The sequence below is a fragment of the Calliphora vicina genome, chromosome 3 (assembly GCF_958450345.1).
Source record: "Calliphora vicina chromosome 3, idCalVici1.1, whole genome shotgun sequence".
Classification (NCBI taxonomy): domain Eukaryota; kingdom Metazoa; phylum Arthropoda; class Insecta; order Diptera; family Calliphoridae; genus Calliphora; species Calliphora vicina.
In genome coordinates this window covers 27031617-27049281 of record NC_088782.1, presented here as the reverse complement: position 1 = coordinate 27049281, position 17665 = coordinate 27031617, and the positions used below count along the sequence as shown (strand labels likewise).

Below are 17665 nucleotides of genomic sequence, written 5' to 3'. Positions count from 1 at the left end.
GTGTGTAAATAAAAAATAAAGTGTTTTCTCGTTTCGCCCCCGCGTCTATTTACGATTGCAAATAATTAGAAAGAATAGTGTGAAAGTGTTTAAATTCTCATTCATCCCCATCACTTGTTTCGTTAAGCGGTTAATTGGTTTAAGTTTTCTAATCGTTTACTGGTAAGTGGCCATATTTTTATTGTTTCTCTGTTTTAAAATATGTATAATGTTTTTGATTTAAATGTTTCGCAAAGTTAATAAATGGCAGGAAAGTTTTGAATGGATAAAACTACCACCATATTGAATTGGAATCACTAACATAATATTTAATGGCTTAATTCAGAATAAGAATGTAATAATTCGGGGCGTTTAAACTTTGGAATGGAAATTATTTGAAAATTGGCATGATCCTTCTTGCGCAGTAGCCACTTCATATATTAATGTTTTAATGTCACAAAATTAAAATTCAGAATTAAAACATACATAATTTTGACGTTAACATACAGTCAAGGAAACAAGTCTACATACACTCTATGATTTAGGGGTTTTAGAGAGTTCTTGAAGAAAATTAAAAAAATGTTTATCAATATTTAAGGCATTAATAAATAACTTTATTTATAAAATAAAAAATTTTATTATTTACATACATAATAAAAACAATAATAACAAAAACATTAAAAATTCATAGGAAAAAAGTCTACATACTGCTACAAAAAAATAAATATTATTTAAAAATTTTATATAAAATTAAAAAAAATGAACTCTTAATATTTGATTGGTACACCTTGGGCATCAATAAGACGACGGTGCATTAATTTCACCAAATTCTCTGTAATATAGGGTGTTTTTCGGCTTATGCTCGAATAAGAGCGGTTTTTAATGTTTCAAGGCTATTGATGTTATATTTTCGGAAAAATTTTTACAAAACGTCCCATCTGTGCTCTATTGGGTTTAAGTCTGGTGACTGGGGTGGTTAATATAGCCTGTCTTGGGGTATAATAAAGAAGCCAGAATCGAACAACGTGCGTAGTATGCTTAGGGACGTTATCTTTCTGGAAAATCCATTGATTTCCCAGGCCCAAACTATCAACAAATGCCTTAATATTTTGTTCCAATGTGTTTTTATATTGATAGCGGTCCATGTTACGCTCGACAAAAACCAAACGACCCACTCCGGATGGCCATGACACCCCAAACCATAACTTTGCCTCCACCATGTGAGACTGTACTGTGCATAATATTCTTTGGATCAAATGCAGTGTTTGGTTTTCTCCAAATTTTGGATCGGACATCACTTACGAAAATATTATACTTAAGTACTTTCGTCGGTAAATATAACACGATTCGAAAAATCCATACCCTTGTCCATATAAGCTCAAGCCAAAGTTTACGATTCTTCGCTGCAATGAATGGTTTTTTGCGTGCTGTTCTGCTATTAAATCGATTGTCATATAAAAGGTTTATAATTGTTCGTTCGTATTTTCGGATCCTTTTTCACTACTTTCAAAATACTGGTAACATTACGTCTCGAAAGCTTCTAAGGTCTGCCAGATCTTGGCATATTTTCAGTTATATTGGTGTTATTATAATGTTTTATGATCGTCTGTACAGTAGCCGACTTAATTTTGTTGTCTTAGCAATTTCTCCATAAAATTTATTTACATTTCGGAGATTTACGATCATATTTCGAACTGGAATATGAACCCTTTTTCAATTTGTCATTTTCAAGGATAAAAATTCAAAAAATTTTTATAAATCAACAAAATTAACTGCTATTTCCTTTTCTTTGTTTTAAATATTTGGTCAATTCACAAGGTCTCTTATCATGTCATAATGTCCTAATATTTCACAATGGTTTTTATTGTTTTTCAAGTAAAAAGTGTCCTAAAATAATAGTACTCTGTATGCTATGTTTATTGTGTTATCGTAACCAACCAGTAGAGACCTTCGCCGAATTCCTAAGTGTCGGTTAAGCCGAGCTGCCGAGTCGAGATATATTAAGACATTATGACAATATGACTGATAAGAGACCTTGCGAATTGACCAATTATATGTGATGTTAGAAGATACTACGTTGTATGTAGACTTTTTTCCCGCTAATTATTATGTTTTTTCCCAAGAATTTCTATGTTACATTTTTTTCATATTCTTTTTTATACCCTTCAGCTTCGTGAGAAGGGTATATATTTTTTACTTCAAACTGTCTTAAACATTGCTATAACATATTTTTTAATTATCGCCACTAATTCTCTAAAACTTCAAAATCGTAGGGTGTATTTAGATTATTTTCCTTGACTGTAGGATTAAACTTTGGAATTATAATACTTTGCAAAAAAAAAAAAAAATCCTGGGAAGTGTTACTAGTTTTCTGAAGAAACACCGGATAAAAACCCGGTTTTCGTACCTTATAAGCCAGTACTTAGTTGTTATAAACAGATTTTAAGTTTCTCAGCTGATTTAGAATGGTATTTAAGTTTTTCTATTTTTAGTGTAAAAAAAACTCAAATATTTTAAATCGTTAATAACTTCGTAAATACTGCTAGTTTACGGAAAATAAGCTCAATCTGTGATTACTCATATTTTGTACCAAAAATCGATTTTTAATATAAAAATAAAACTTAAAAATCCGATATAAATTTGTAAATAGTACGAATATAAAAAAATAAGCTCAATCTGCGATCACTTAAATTTTATACTAAAAATCAGTTTTTAGTTATTTCATAACTACCAGTCGTCCCCCTTACTGGTGGTCCAAGCTAAACTAAAATGATCAACTTTTATTTTAGAAATAAGTTCATTAACTCTCTGATTATTTTTTTAGTTTAGCTTGAACCACCAGTAAGGGAGATGACTCTTAGTTATAAAAAAAGATATGTGAGGGTGAATAAGGTGAAACCACCTCTATTATTCCGTCCTAAACTATTTACGATTAACATCTAAGCATTAAAGTAAATTAAACATTTTTCTAAAATAATATTTTATATATTTGCAGATTTCGTCATCAATGATGCATCAGCCACGTTATAGTCCAGCTCAAACTTTACCTCAAGTACCTCCCCATGGAGGTATGAGGCCCTCATTGCAACAACCAACACGTCCTCCAACATTTGCCAATGTAAGTACAATTTCTGTTTATTGAATTTTAATTTGGATAAAAGTTTCAAACTTAGCTCATTGAAATTATCCTTATTAGCAACGTGACGGCAAAATATGTCGCATGTTAAATCATAATAAATATTGTGAAAAAAAGGATTCAAATATTTCAACATGACAACTATCAATAGAGCTACACTATTTTATTTATAGCAAATGAAAAGGTTGAAACCAATATACGAGTTTTGAAAATCAAATTCTGAAATTCCCAAAATAACAAGCAAAGATTCCAATTTTTGCATTTTTCTAATTTTGCCCATAAAAGAATAAAAATTTCGATATTCCAGCATTGGAATTATTTAACACTTAAAAAAAAATTGGTTAAATTCGGAAGATCTTTTTTGTTGAGCTGAAGCTAAAATTGAACTACATAAAGATCTAAGATTGAAGCTGAAATTGAACTACATAAAGACCTAAGATTCAAGCTAAAATTGAACTACATAAACACCTACGATTGAAGCTAAAATTGAACTACATAACGACCTACGATTGAAGCTAAAATTGAACTACATAAAGACCTGCGATTGAAGCTAAAATTGCAAAAATTGAACTACATAAAGACCTACGATTGAAGCTAGAATTGAACTACATAAAGACCTACGATTGAAGCTAGAATTGAACTACATAAAGACCTACGATTGAAGCTAAAATTGAACTACATAAAGACCTACGATTGAAGCTAAAATTGAACTACATAAAGACCTACGATTGAAGCTAAAATTGAACTACATAAAGACCTACGATTGAAGCTAAAATTGAACTACATAAAGACCTACGATTGAAGCTAAAATTGAACTACATAAAGACCTACGATTGAAGCTAAAATTGAACTACATAAAGACCTATGATTGAAGCTAAAATTGAACTACATAAAGACCTACGATTGAAGCTAAAATTGAACTACATAAAGACCTACGATTGAAGCTAAAATTGAACTACATAAAGACCTACGATTGAAGCTAAAATTGAACTACATAAAGACCTACGATTGAAGCTAAAATTGCAAAAATTGAACTACATAAAGACCTATGATTGAAGCTCAATTTGAACTACATAAAGACCTATGATTGAAGCTCAATTTGAACTACATAAAGACCTACGATTGAAGCTAAAATTTAACTAAATAAAGACCTACAACTGAAGCAAAAATTTAACTACATAAAGACCTACGATTGAAGGTAAAATTTAACTACATAAATATCTACGATTGAAGATAAGATTGAACTACATAACCTACTACGCACCTACCTATTCCTCTGCCACTTCATGTCAATCGTATTTAAAAATATTTTATTGAAATTACTTGAGCAAATCCTAACTAAAAATTTAGCGATCAAATATGTCGCGTGCTAAATCATATTAAAAAAATAATGCAAATATTTCCACAAGACAACTGTCAACAAAATTATATTACAATTAGCATATTTTTGCATTTTTTAGATGCATTTGAAAACGAGTTCTTGCTTTTGTCGCGTTCTTGATACCACGATTATTGCTAATATACAAACAACAAAACGACAAAACCTACATTTTGCAATAACATAGTAATACTAAATTTTTTTCTGAAAAAGGAAACTTCAAATTCGTATGAATGTCGCGTTCATGACCCTAGATATGCTCATATGTCTTTTTGGATGAGCCCTAATGAAAACTTTATACAAAAGCAAAAAGATATACAAATTGTAAAAAATGGGCGCTGTATAAATAAAAGTGCAAAAACAAGCGAATGAATGCAGAAGTGTATACAAGTGAATACCTTCATAGTATGTTCGTCTGTCTCTCCGCCCGTTTGTCTGTGGAAGTTTTAATTATGTTTTTTAAATTATTATTAATTGTAGATATTGTTCCATTTATTATTATTTACAAGTGAGCGTGTGTGTGTATGTGAGAGATGTGTAAATAAATTACTAGTTACTTGCTCAAGAAAGTATAATATTTATTTTATATTTATTCGCTTATGGCTGTGTGTGGGAAGACCCTTTTCTTGACTTTTTCTTCTTCTGCGAGCAAGACAGCACAAACACACGTGTAAGACGGTAGAAAAATTCAATTGAGAGAAAAAGCAAAAAAAGGAAGAACTTAATAACAGCATAGAATTCACAAGAAAAGGAAGTAGGCACTTTTAACATGAATTTTAAATTGTATGTCTGTGTACTTACTTACTCTTGTTGAAATAATTATATGAATTAAAAAAAGAAACTGAAAATTAAAATAAATACAACTTAAGGAAATTGTAATCGATAAAGATAAGTTTTTGAGATGTGTAGCTGACTAGAATGTATAAACAATGGGGAGACTTGAAATGTAAAAAAAAGTTAAAGATATCAACTTTGTATAAGAAATTGTTCTAGAATCTAAGAAATTGACTTAGAAATATTAATTATTATCATATATTTATCATGGATTGTATTATTTTAGTTAAACCATTAATCATTTTCTTATTACTTCCAATAAATTTTCAACAATACCACCGAATCACACATTTAAGTGGTAAAATTCATTGTGTTTAAAAGTTTCTTAAATTTATTTGAAATAATTTTTGGTTGCTTTATGTTCAATAATTATTAAAAATCCATATAAGTAGGTATATATAGCTTAATAAACATATCACGTCTTTATGTCTACATGTGTTTCGTATGACCAGAATGTCGTCAATTTGACTTTATTAGACCATACATAAATAATCATAAACATTTATTTGAAAGTTGTTCGGTTTCTTTCAGTTCATATACATATATGTATGTAATTCATCCTTTATTTACTTGTAAGTAAGAGAGAGAGTTGGTGTTTTCTTTCTTCTGTTGCCTATTCCAGGAGATTTATGATATTTTCATAACTTTGTCTGTGTTGTTACTGTGTATGGGATTTAATGTCCATGAATTTTTGGAGAGCCTTTTAAAAATCTCTGTAGTTTTGTTAGTGACAATGTAAGCCTTTTGTTCGGTAAGGAAATTGAAGTCAATTGGTTACTTTACACATCCCAGGTAATGTAACTTGGGGTTAATAGTCAGTTTAGTGTCCCTAAGTAATACAATGAGGTACATTGTAGTAGTTTGAAGTAATCTATTGCAGAGTCAATTTTCACTTAGTGTGTGGTGCCTGGAGCATGTGATCTTCCCTCACCTTGATGTTATTGCATTCAGATGAGGTGATACCGGTACCTCGGGTTGTACGGAGCCTTAAATTGGAAAGATTTTGCTTTAAATATTCAGCTGACCATAGACGTTTCTTGTGCTATGGGAAAGCAGTGGTTCCAGCTTTGGTTTAAACCCAAAATCGTGGGAAGAAGATTGTTAGTTAAATATCTGAGGTTTGTGCTAGTGACAAATATCAGACAACCTAATATATCACTAGGAGCTGTTGGCGAAGCAACAGAGCCTGCGGCCTGAGTGGTCAATGGCAGGCTCTCGGACGAAGTCTGATTAGGAGCCGCAAACAAGTTTGACTTAATTGGGACGAGGTCAGTAGTGGTCGGTTGACGGGATGTTAAGCTATAGGTTGTATGCGAAATCTCTAGTTCGGGAGCAGTAACCAGAACTACAGGATGGTATATTTTCTGTGTCTTTCTTTATTTAATAGTTGTGTCTATGATTTTCTTACTACTAAGTAATATTATTGTAATTTGGTTTCGTTCACATCCCCTCAACCTTTTGCAATCATTGTTCTCAATGCTTGAGTATTAAATATTAAGTAAAATTAGGGTATTACCAGTTCTATATGGGATTATGTTGGTACTGATTAACATAGTAAACTTTTAAGTTTATCGATAGCCACAGTCTCATCTCGTAAAGACTGTTCGACACATAGTAGTCGAGTATTTACAAATATTTAATAATCCTTTTGAAGCACTTCCATTATGACCTTAAGGTAAGTGGCCCTGTATCAGTAAAGGTCTATCTATGGTCTCTTCGTATTTTCTTTTCGATTTGAAAATATTAAATTTGGAGTTAAGAATCAATTTAAGAGAATGAGGAAGAACTTCACAGTTTTCTTTCTAGAATTTCACTATTGATGGAAGAATACGTAGCCCTTTCCATAAACAAACATATAATAAGATATTTTACTTGTTATTTGAAGCTAAGCGCCACCCTAATAAACCCTTAAACTCACTTATAAACCCTGACGAATCTGCAGCAATGTGTTACGCATTTTAATGAGTGGGTCACTTCTAACAAGCCAAGCAACAGAGTTAAAATTGTTGATTTTTTTTCTTTTATTGAACCACAAAATAAAATTACCAACAATTTTAAGTGAATTCATATGAAAAATTTACCTTCATCTCAAGTACTTCGCAAAACAAACACTAAAATTCAGCAAAATCTTTATTATGCTAGATTATTTTCTAACTTACTTTCGTTTTATTTACTCACATTAATTGTTGGCAAAAAATCGTTGCATGTGTGTTGGTACAACATTAAGATTATTTTTTGCTGCATGAAATCCTTGTGAAAATAAGTCAACTTTATTGAAGTAATTTAGAGATAAAAGCTCTGTAAGCCTATAAGAGGGTTTACACTATGATAGTCTTAAATAAAATATAGAAAATAAGATTTGATGTTAAACAAACATACTTATGCTCAAATATATTTTATTTTTAAAATTCTGATCATTTGAAGTATAAACCAATTGAAGTATGATCGGTTATTTGCATGTACTCAACGGAAATATCAACAAAGTTCATTAAAACAAGTAAGAAGCTATATTAGGCTGTGCCGAATCTTATATACCCTTCACCAAATTATACTTCAAAATACAAATTTTAAATATTTTTAGGTAAACAATATTAATTTTTTGGAAATTTTTTTTTCTCGAATTGTTATTTTAATTTTTTTTTAAATTTTCAAATTATTTTATTTAAATTTTTAAAAAAAATGTTTGATTTTTTATATATTTTTTTTTGGTGAAAAAAATTCGGGTTAAAAAATATTTTTTCCGATTTTGACCCATTGTAGGTCCAACTTACTATGGTCTTATATACGTCATTGCAAAGGTCTATCATTAGATATCCATATTGTCTATATTAATTACTTAGTAATCCAGATATAAGTCAAAAATCGAGGATGTCCTGGTTTTTTCTACATATCTCAGCCATTTGTGGACCGATTTTGCTGATTTTAAATAGGAAACTTCTCGAAAGCATGTCTGACAGAATTATTGAAGATTTGGATCCCGAAGATATATGGGGTCTTCAGAAAATTGATTTCAACAAACAGACGGACAGACAGACAGACGGACATAAGGATCCAGAATATATATACTTTATAGGGTCGGAAATGAAAAATGTAGAAATTACAAACGGAATGACAAACTTATATATACCCTTCTCACGAAGGTGAAGGGTATAAAAATATATATGCGATTTCAAATAACAAGCTGGTAATAGGAAAATACCATCAGAGTCTAATTCATTTTCAAATTCATGACATGATTAAGTTAAGTTTAAAACGTTTTCAACTTAGATCTTCTCCTTTCAAATACCAAGTATCAGAAATTTCTCACTGTAATAGATTGAAAATTCATATTTCCTATAATTTTCTTTGTTTTTTCGTTTAATAACATCTATTAGTGTGTCTATCGCTGTGTGTATTTCTAGAAAATTATGACATAACAAATTCAACACCTCAAGCAGTAAAAAATCGTCTCAACCACTTAAAAGTACAGTACAGTGCAGTGCATTACTGTATGAAGTCGAGTTAGGAACGCACACACGCACGCACGGACGGCGAGTGTAAACACATCATCATCACTTAAGTTCACCTGGCTTATTGTTCCAACTTATGAATAGATTATTTTAAGCATGAGCTGTTAAACTTTGTTTTTCCTTTGCTTTAGAGATTTTATCGTTTGTGTAGTTTCTAACTATTTTTTTGTTTTGTTTTTTTTTTTTATATTTTATACGACTTTTAAATGAATAAAATATGCATGTATGTTTGAATATATGTATGTTTGGATGTGTGTTGTTTATACATTTTGGCTTTTGTATGCGTGTGAAAAATGTGGATGTATATGTTTGTATAAAAGTTGAAATAACAACAAAAACAACATTAACACTTTCGTTAAGGATACATTTTAATGTGTTGTATTGTTAATGGTTTCCTTTTTATTTATAACAAACAAAAAAACAACAACAACAATAAACACTTTTGAAAATAGTTTTTTTTATGTTTCTACCCTTGTAACTAAATAATTTTATTATGAATTAAAAATACATATTTTCAAGAGCTCTACATAAAAATAACTTGAAATTAAAACTTAAACTAGTTGACGCCATTAGCACAATACAAAGTTTTAAAAGTCAAAAGGGTGCAGAAATATTTTTTTATATAATTTTTAGATTAAAACAAGTAAGAGAGTTGTAATCTTAAATACCCTTCACCAAATTATACTTTAAAATAAAAATGTTAAATATTTTTAGGTAAACAAAATTTTATTTTTTTTTTTAATTTTTTAAGTGAAAAATGTTTAAAACATTTCTTTTTTAATTAGGACTTTGAAATATATAATACCCTACACTAAGTAAAAGAGCAAAAACATTTTTCTTTTAAAATTTCAATAATTTATATTTTTGAGTGATTTTCGGAAGTGGGCCTTATATGGGGGCTATGACCAATTATGGACCGATTACCATGGAATTAGGTCGTGTGATTTATGTCTATATGAAAGTTAACTATGTTGAATTTTGTGTGTATACCAACATTTTTAAGCGATTTATGCATGTTAAAGTGATTTTCGGAAGCGGGTCTATATGGGAGCTATGACTAATTATGGACCGATCGTAACAAAATTTGGTGACATGAATTTTGTATATATAAAACTTATTTGGAGCGGAATTTGTGGAGATACATATATAAATTAAACATTTATGACCGATAAATCGACTCAGAAGGTGATTCTAAGTCGATCGGTATACTTTAAGGTGGGTGTTAGACTAATATTTTTGGGCGTTACAAACATCTGCACAAACGCATAATACCCTCCCCACTATGGTGGTGTAGGGTATAATAATAAACAAAAGATTTCGGAGCAATATCAATTTTGGATCCAAATATAAACGATTTTCAGTTTAACAAGTAAGAGAGCTATATTCGGCTGTGCCGAATATAGCTCTCATTATACTTAAAAATAATATTTTTTAAATATATATTTTTATTTAAACAAAACTAAATTTTTTTTTCAAAATAGTTTTAAAAAAAACAAATTTTTCCAAATTGTTTTTTAATTTTTTTTAAAAAAGTTTTTTTCAAATTACTTTTTTTAAATTTTTAATTTTTTAAAAAAAAAAATTTGAAAAAGAATATATGACAAAAAAATTTTTGATGAAAAAAAAATTCGGGTTAAAAAAATATTTTCCCCGATTTTGACCCATTGTAGGTCCAACGTACTATAGCCTTATATACATCGTTTCAATGGACTTTGTAATATCTATCATTAGATACTCATATTGTCTATATTAATGACTTAGTTATCCAGATATAGACACAAAATAGGGCAAAAATCAATATCTCAGCCATTATAGCAACCGAGCCGGAAGAATTTCCGATATATTGATGTAAGAATCATGTATGTAAGTTATTTGGGGGCTACGCAAAGTTGATTTCAACATACAGACGAACATGGCTATATCGACTTCGCTATCTTTAACTATCCAGAATATATATCGCAAATGAAAAATGTAAAAATTACAAACGGAATGACAAATTTATATATACCCTATAGTAGAGGTGATTTAACTCTTTTTTTTTATTAAAAAAAAACTTTCTTGAAGAACATTAACAATTTTATGTTTTTCTGTAAGGTATCTTTACAGAGAACATTTTGGTATAAAAAACGTGTTCCATTTTTCGAATATGTCGCCCCTGAGGCCTTCGGAATTTGACCAATTTTTTTTCAAAATTTCAACTTTGGGCCACATGTTCTAAAATCCCAAAGGTGGGATCAGAAAATGAAAAGCAGCTTTGGAAACCCTGATGTGTTCCCTATTTATCACCAACGTATTTTCTCAGCCCCGAAGGAAATGTGGACCCCATGGACAAAATGGTGAAAATATAATTTTTGCGATTTTCGATCCAATTTTTGGAATTGCGGAATTTCCTTTGACCTTTTGACAAGTTGTTTTACACTTTGTTATTTAGAAGACAAATTTAAAAAATGTGGAAAATTTCATTGAGTTTGGTTAAGAAATAACGATTTTATTACATATTTATTGAGTTTCTAGAACAAAAACTTTTTTTAAAAATTTTAATAGGATGGCAAAAATGTTATCCACATTTATTTCGAACAACTGTCTTTTATTTAGATAAGTTAATTTTTGGTCTTACTTGAATGGCAATATATCAATTAGATTAAAAAATATGCAACTTTAAAACTCTGTCCTTCAAGAATATTACACTTTCTCATATTTGTATACACTTTCTCATAGGGTATATATATGTGGAGTTTGGACAAAACATCTTAAGTCGAGATAAGAAAATATCTTAGATTTCTTATAATAAAACTAACTTTTCAAAACGCTCCGTTTACACTAATCTGCTTCTTCTTACGAATATTAGTTTCTGAGATATCATAAAAAACAAATCAATTTATTTGGAGTTGTTGTTGATTTGTTTTTGACAAAAGAACTTAATTTATAGATAATTATTTTATTATTTATCCTTTGTATAATTCTTTGAGACAAATAATAAAGTTCTTCAAGGGCAAATAATAAAATATTGATCGATAAATTCAACAGTTTTTGTGCTCTCCTGAAAAATTTAGAAAAATTCCACTTAAGTTGTTTTGTCAAAAGTTCACAGATATAAGTTTGTCATTCCGTTTGTAATTTCCACAATATAATTTTCCGACCCTATAAAGTACATATATTCTGGATCCTTATAGATAGTGGAGTCGATTAAGCCATGTCCGTCTGTCTGTTGAAATAAATTTTCTGAAGACCCTAGATATCTTCGGGATCCAAATCTTCAATAATTCTGTCAGACATGCTTTCGAGAAGTTTCCTATTTAAAATCGGCAAAGTCGCTCCACAAATGGCTGAGATATGAGGAAAAAACCAGGACAACCTCGATTTTTCACCAAAAAAAAAAAAATTAAAAAACCAAAAACATTTTTTTTTTAAATTTAAAAAAAAATTTAAATAACAATTTGAACATTTTTTTTTCCAAAAAATTAAAAAAACAATTTTGAAAAAAAAAAAATGTTTACCTAAAAATATTTAAAATTTGTATTTTGAAGTATAATTTGGTGAAGGGTATATAAGATTTGGCATCAAAATTTGGCATCGGTATCAAAATATTTTACTGATAGTACTTTTTTGAACCCCAGGGTACTAAAACAATTTTTTTTTTAATATTTATTAACAACAAAAGAACAAAAAAAACGTATAACAATTCATTTAAAGCATATAAATAATAATAACTTAAAATTGAATTCAGTTCTGTGTAATTATAATTATAAAATTTTTGATTATGAAATATTCTTTTATAATTCATATAGACATATTTTGTAAAAACAAAAATTATATAAATAACATAAAACAAATTGAGATCATAAGTAAATACAAATGTAAATACAAACATACAATTTTTATGTATTTTTGGATAATAATTTGTTGCAAACATTTAAATTGAAACAGCAAGTATTTGAAGATTTAAGTAAATCTTTGGTTTGAATAAGATTAGACAATGTTTTGCAATGATGTTTGTTCCTTTCTTTTGTTTTTATAATGAATGAGGTATAGACAAAATTCCAGTCATAATTCTAGAAATGTCAGAAAACATTAATTTTAACCTTTTAACGATAAATTTATTAAATTTATTTTTATTTTCTTGCGAAAACAATAAAGAAAGTTGTTTTATTTTAGTCTTTTCTTTACTCACTTACACACTACAGTTTGTGTCGGCAAGAAACCTACCAATTGTAGTAAGGAAATGTAAGAATAGATAAAATCACTGTTTATTGTTTGTGTTTTGTTTAAGCTTTGATATTTTTACAAATAAAGCTTGAGTGTCTATAATTCTCAAACACTCTATAGTTTTATTTGTATAATATCTTTAGTTTTTCTAAAGCCTTTTAGGAAAAGGTTTCCTGATGATATGGCCTAAGCAACCAGTGAAATGCGCATAGGAACTAGCTTATCCCCCAACAATAAATTTTTTTAAAAAAACAATTTTTCTAAAAAAGTTATTCATTTCGTTTTTTAGTCGCGATACCTTAACCAAAAATTACATACATACATTTTCATTAGCTAAATGTTTAATTTCAATTATATCAGCCAATCCTATATATAGAATGTTAATTGACTCAAATGATTTTTTTTCGTTTGGAAACATTTTCATTAAAAACGGAATAATACTATTAGTTTTTCCACTCAAAACATTTTCTGGAGTAAATTTGTTAAACTAGACCAAAATATCGTCATCGAAATCCAAACGTTCTCTTAAATTTTGACAAAACTTTTTATAAAATTGTTTGCAGTTTTCTCTGAAATTATTTACAATGTCGGTATCAATATGATTTGTGCGTATTAAATGAGTCTCGGGAGTACCACGGTACTTTTGAACATCAAATAGTATCAAAAAAAGTACGATGGTATCAATTTTGCCAACCCTGGTCAGAACCATTGACTTGTTGTTGAATAAAATAGTATTAAGACATGTATTGTTTTTGGAAAATATAATTAATGTCCATGGCATTATAATAAATGGTTAAAGTTGGAATTTGAAAACTGACAGATGACATAAGTGAAATCAAAATAATTTATTTTTATTAAAATGCAAAACCCTATATCTGATCATTTTCATACATTCACATTGAATATTTTTGAGAAGCAAAACCCTCTATCATAAAGTTTTCAATAATGCAAAATTTTAAAAACCAATTATATGTGAGATTAAGTAGTTGCTTCAAAAAATATTGTAGAATATCGAATTTTAATAACTCAAGTAATACGTGAAAAAAACAGTTTTTTGGCTCTCCTGAAAAGTTATGCTTTTTAAGTTAGAGGATTTTGAATATAAGCCCTAGATATTCCGTATTACAGTAGGAGATTACTTTATTCATACGCTTCTGAGAGTTTGAGAAGAAATTTGAAGGACATTTGGATTTTTGTGATGCCGGTAAGGAGGTAAGGTGGGTTTCGCCATGGACTGCATTACATCTTTGAATGAATTCTTGGTATGACATTATGCTAGGTTCATGGTCAAGACGGTCATAATCAGAATTCACCCGATATTTAGGTAACTTTTCAGAGCTCAGGCAGGCCAAACGAATTATTACTCTGTCCAGACGAAGATTCCAAAAGTTGACTACTTATCGCATATTGTGATCTTAGAATCGTTAAAGAATTTTGCCTGGGGGATATTCTGGGTCTTTCATCAAACAGGGTAATTGAATTCATACACAACTTCGCACAAAATATAATAATAATCTACTTGGAAAACTGAAGCGGAAGTGTTCCGTGACACCTTTAAATGCTTAGTGATTTTCTTATAAGTCTAGCTTTAAGATATCCAATGGTCCCTTACAGAACAAAAATATCACTTTTTCATTTTGTTATAAAAAATAGTTAAGAGTTATTTGCTGATTTTCTTAAATTAAACAACTTTCTCTTAAACAAGATTTAAAATCTCTTGTGTTGCATTAATATTATCTTTTAGATAAAATTTCGCCCACTTGAATAAGAAGTTAGGAAGGCAGGGAGGTGCCCCCCCAAAAAAAATACATCCAAAATCATTATTATCATTTTCATGTTACTCATTATTCTATATACTCATCATTATGAATTTTTGTCTACATAAAACAGCTGCTTAACGAAGTGCAGTCGTTAGCTAAGAGACTCTCAGTTTATTTTATACAATTTTGTGCTGTTAAACGACCACTTCCGGTTTAGCTAAAAGCATGCGCGTGCTTTAATGCTCTTTTCGTTTATTCAGAGGCGCTCATTAAACCTGCGCTTAATGAGGCTTCATACTCAATGATTATATGGATGGATGTATGTATGTATATTGAACTTATAAAATATTTAAATGCCGGCTTGTCTGTGTAATTGTAGCTAATAATAATAATATTTGAGCTGTTGCTGCACACTAGTTACAACACGCGAATTCGTATACACTTGATGCCATACAGAAGAAGCTGAGGCTGTAGCTGTGTATTTTGTTTCGGGATTTCGTCGTTTTAACGAAAGATACAAATGATGTTAGGTTTTTATTTTCTTGCTGATTTTTGCAAATTGTCTGCTTTTAAAATGCGTTTGTTTGCAAATCCACACTATACAACATAGAGTCTAATGGTTGAGTCTGCAAAAATCTCCAAAAAAAAAAAACAATTTGTTTGTAAATGAAAGAAACAACGAAACAAGGGAATTTTTAAGAAAAAAAATAAAAACCAACAACACATTGATAGCAGTGAACAGAACAGAAGAATTGATGTTTAAAAAAAAAACAACAGAAATCACATTGTAATTCTGTTAAACGGCGGCAAACCTTACTCAATATTAAATTCACAATACCATTCATTCGACCAACGATTGTCAAGTTAAAATAAACACGCCAAAAATATTCCCCTACAATAAACGAGATATAAAGCATAATACTACGGCTTTATAAAGAAATAATATTTTTAAATTTCCAAAAAGAGTCCTTTAAAATAAATTTGGAAAAAATTTATAAAAAAAAATAAACAAAAACTTTAATTAATTTAAATTGCAAGGGAAAAATTTAATTGAAATCAAGTGTTTGTGCAATATTCTTTATTTTTTTTTGGTTGAAACTGTTTAAACAAAACATTTCATGAACGTGCTAAATTTATCAAGTGTTGCATTATTTAAGATTTTATATGATTTAAAGACAGTCGGTCAGTCAGTCCAGCAATAATTCCGTCATTGTTTTCCATAACACGTATGAGCAACGTGTAAACTTAAACCTACATATTTGCTTTGTTAATTTTAAAAACAGTAAAAAAAAATAATCTTAAAAATTGTTAAAGAAATGATAAATATTTTAAAACATTACAGTTATTAAACAGTTTGCATAAAGTTTAGGGCAGTTTTTCCTAAATAGTTAAATAAATGAGGATTTTAAAGGCCTAAAGAATTTAAAAATAAACAAAAAATTAATTAAAAATTTAAAAAAGTTAAACATTTAGCTCAATTCATTAACTAAATAAAATAATAAGCAAAAAAGGCTGCTTAAAAAAATTGCAAAAAATATTAAAGAAATTCTCAAAATGCTTTAAAGCTGAACAAAATATTTAAATATCAAATTAGAAACAAATTTAAAAACAACAAAAACACAAGATTAAATATATAAAAAATTCCTAGAAAATAAATAAAAACAAAATTCAATAATAAATTTAGTGAATAATTGAAAAAAACCAATTCCCAGAAAATAATCAAATGCCAATTAAGACATGAACGAGCATGTATGAATAAACAAAACAAAGGCATGTATTTCCAGGAGTTAAAGCAATACAGTTTTAGAATTTGCTCAACTAATTAAGAAATTCTGGGAAACAACATAAAACTTTCATAAATTGAAAAAAAAATTAAAATATTTAAATTTAAAGCTTAAAGCTTAAAACAGAACATTTCTTAAAAAAAACCTACAAAACAAAGGGAAAATGTCATAAATAAATTTAAACAAAGTCTAACTAATTCCATGAAATAAGTTTAAAACTGAAATCTGCTTTATTATAAGAGAATTATAAAAAGTTATAAAAAAAAGTATAAAAAAGTTATAAAATCAGACAAGCACACTATAAGATTGGAAACTACTACATAAATTAGATAGATCTAACTAATTAATAACTAAATATGGACGAAATGAATTAATAAATAAACAAGGAATTAATAAAGTTATAAAAAATAAAGAAAAAAAAACATATTATAAATAAAGTTATAAAAAATATTATAAAAAAGTTATAAAAAACCGCTATACAGAATTTTTTCTCAAAATCTTGAAATCTAACAACATATTTAAAAAACTAAATTTCTTTAAATCATTTGACCTAAAATTTTCATAAAAGAACCCAAAGACGAAAAGAAAAGTAAAAAAATATATTTAAATCTAAATAATTTATGGCAAAATATTACAGACCTAAAAACATAAATCGAAAAATATTAATTAAAATGACACAAATTATATAAAAAATCAAAGAACAATAATAAAAAAGGATCGACAAAATATAGATGTATAAAACATTTGGATATTTCAAAACAATGCCAGCATTTTTATAACAGATAATATTATTGTTTTAGAAAACAAAAAAAACTTTAGGAAAAAAGATATAAAAGAAGAATATTAAACAAAAGTTGAAAGATAGAAAAATAAACTGAAATTATAAACAAATTTTAATAAAATATAAGGCAAAAGCCATCTAATGAATAATAATAAAAATATTTAAAATAATCTAAAATTTAAACAAACAATATATCGAATAAAGAAAGCTAAAAGAAAACTTGCAAAACTATGACCCATAAAAAAAGAAATTGTCTTGCAATAAACTCAAAAAATAAAGAAATTTTTTATTAAAAAAA

The 17665-nt window shown here is 28.4% G+C and overlaps 1 protein-coding gene across 3 annotated transcripts in view; it reads left to right on the top strand.

The window, feature by feature from the left end:
• shep (alan shepard) overlaps nt 1–17665 on the top strand; it is a 624596-nt gene continuing 606931 nt past the window's right edge. For 2 of the 3 annotated variants that reach the window (XM_065504090.1, XM_065504091.1), the window contains exons 1-2: nt 2–162; nt 2975–3097. In XM_065504090.1, the coding sequence (XP_065360162.1) occupies nt 2987–3097 (111 nt within the window). In that variant the 5' untranslated portion in view covers nt 2–162; nt 2975–2986. Of the gene's footprint in view, nt 163–2974; nt 3098–17665 lie in introns of all 3 variants that reach the window. The other variant, XM_065504089.1, reaches the window with a different exon arrangement.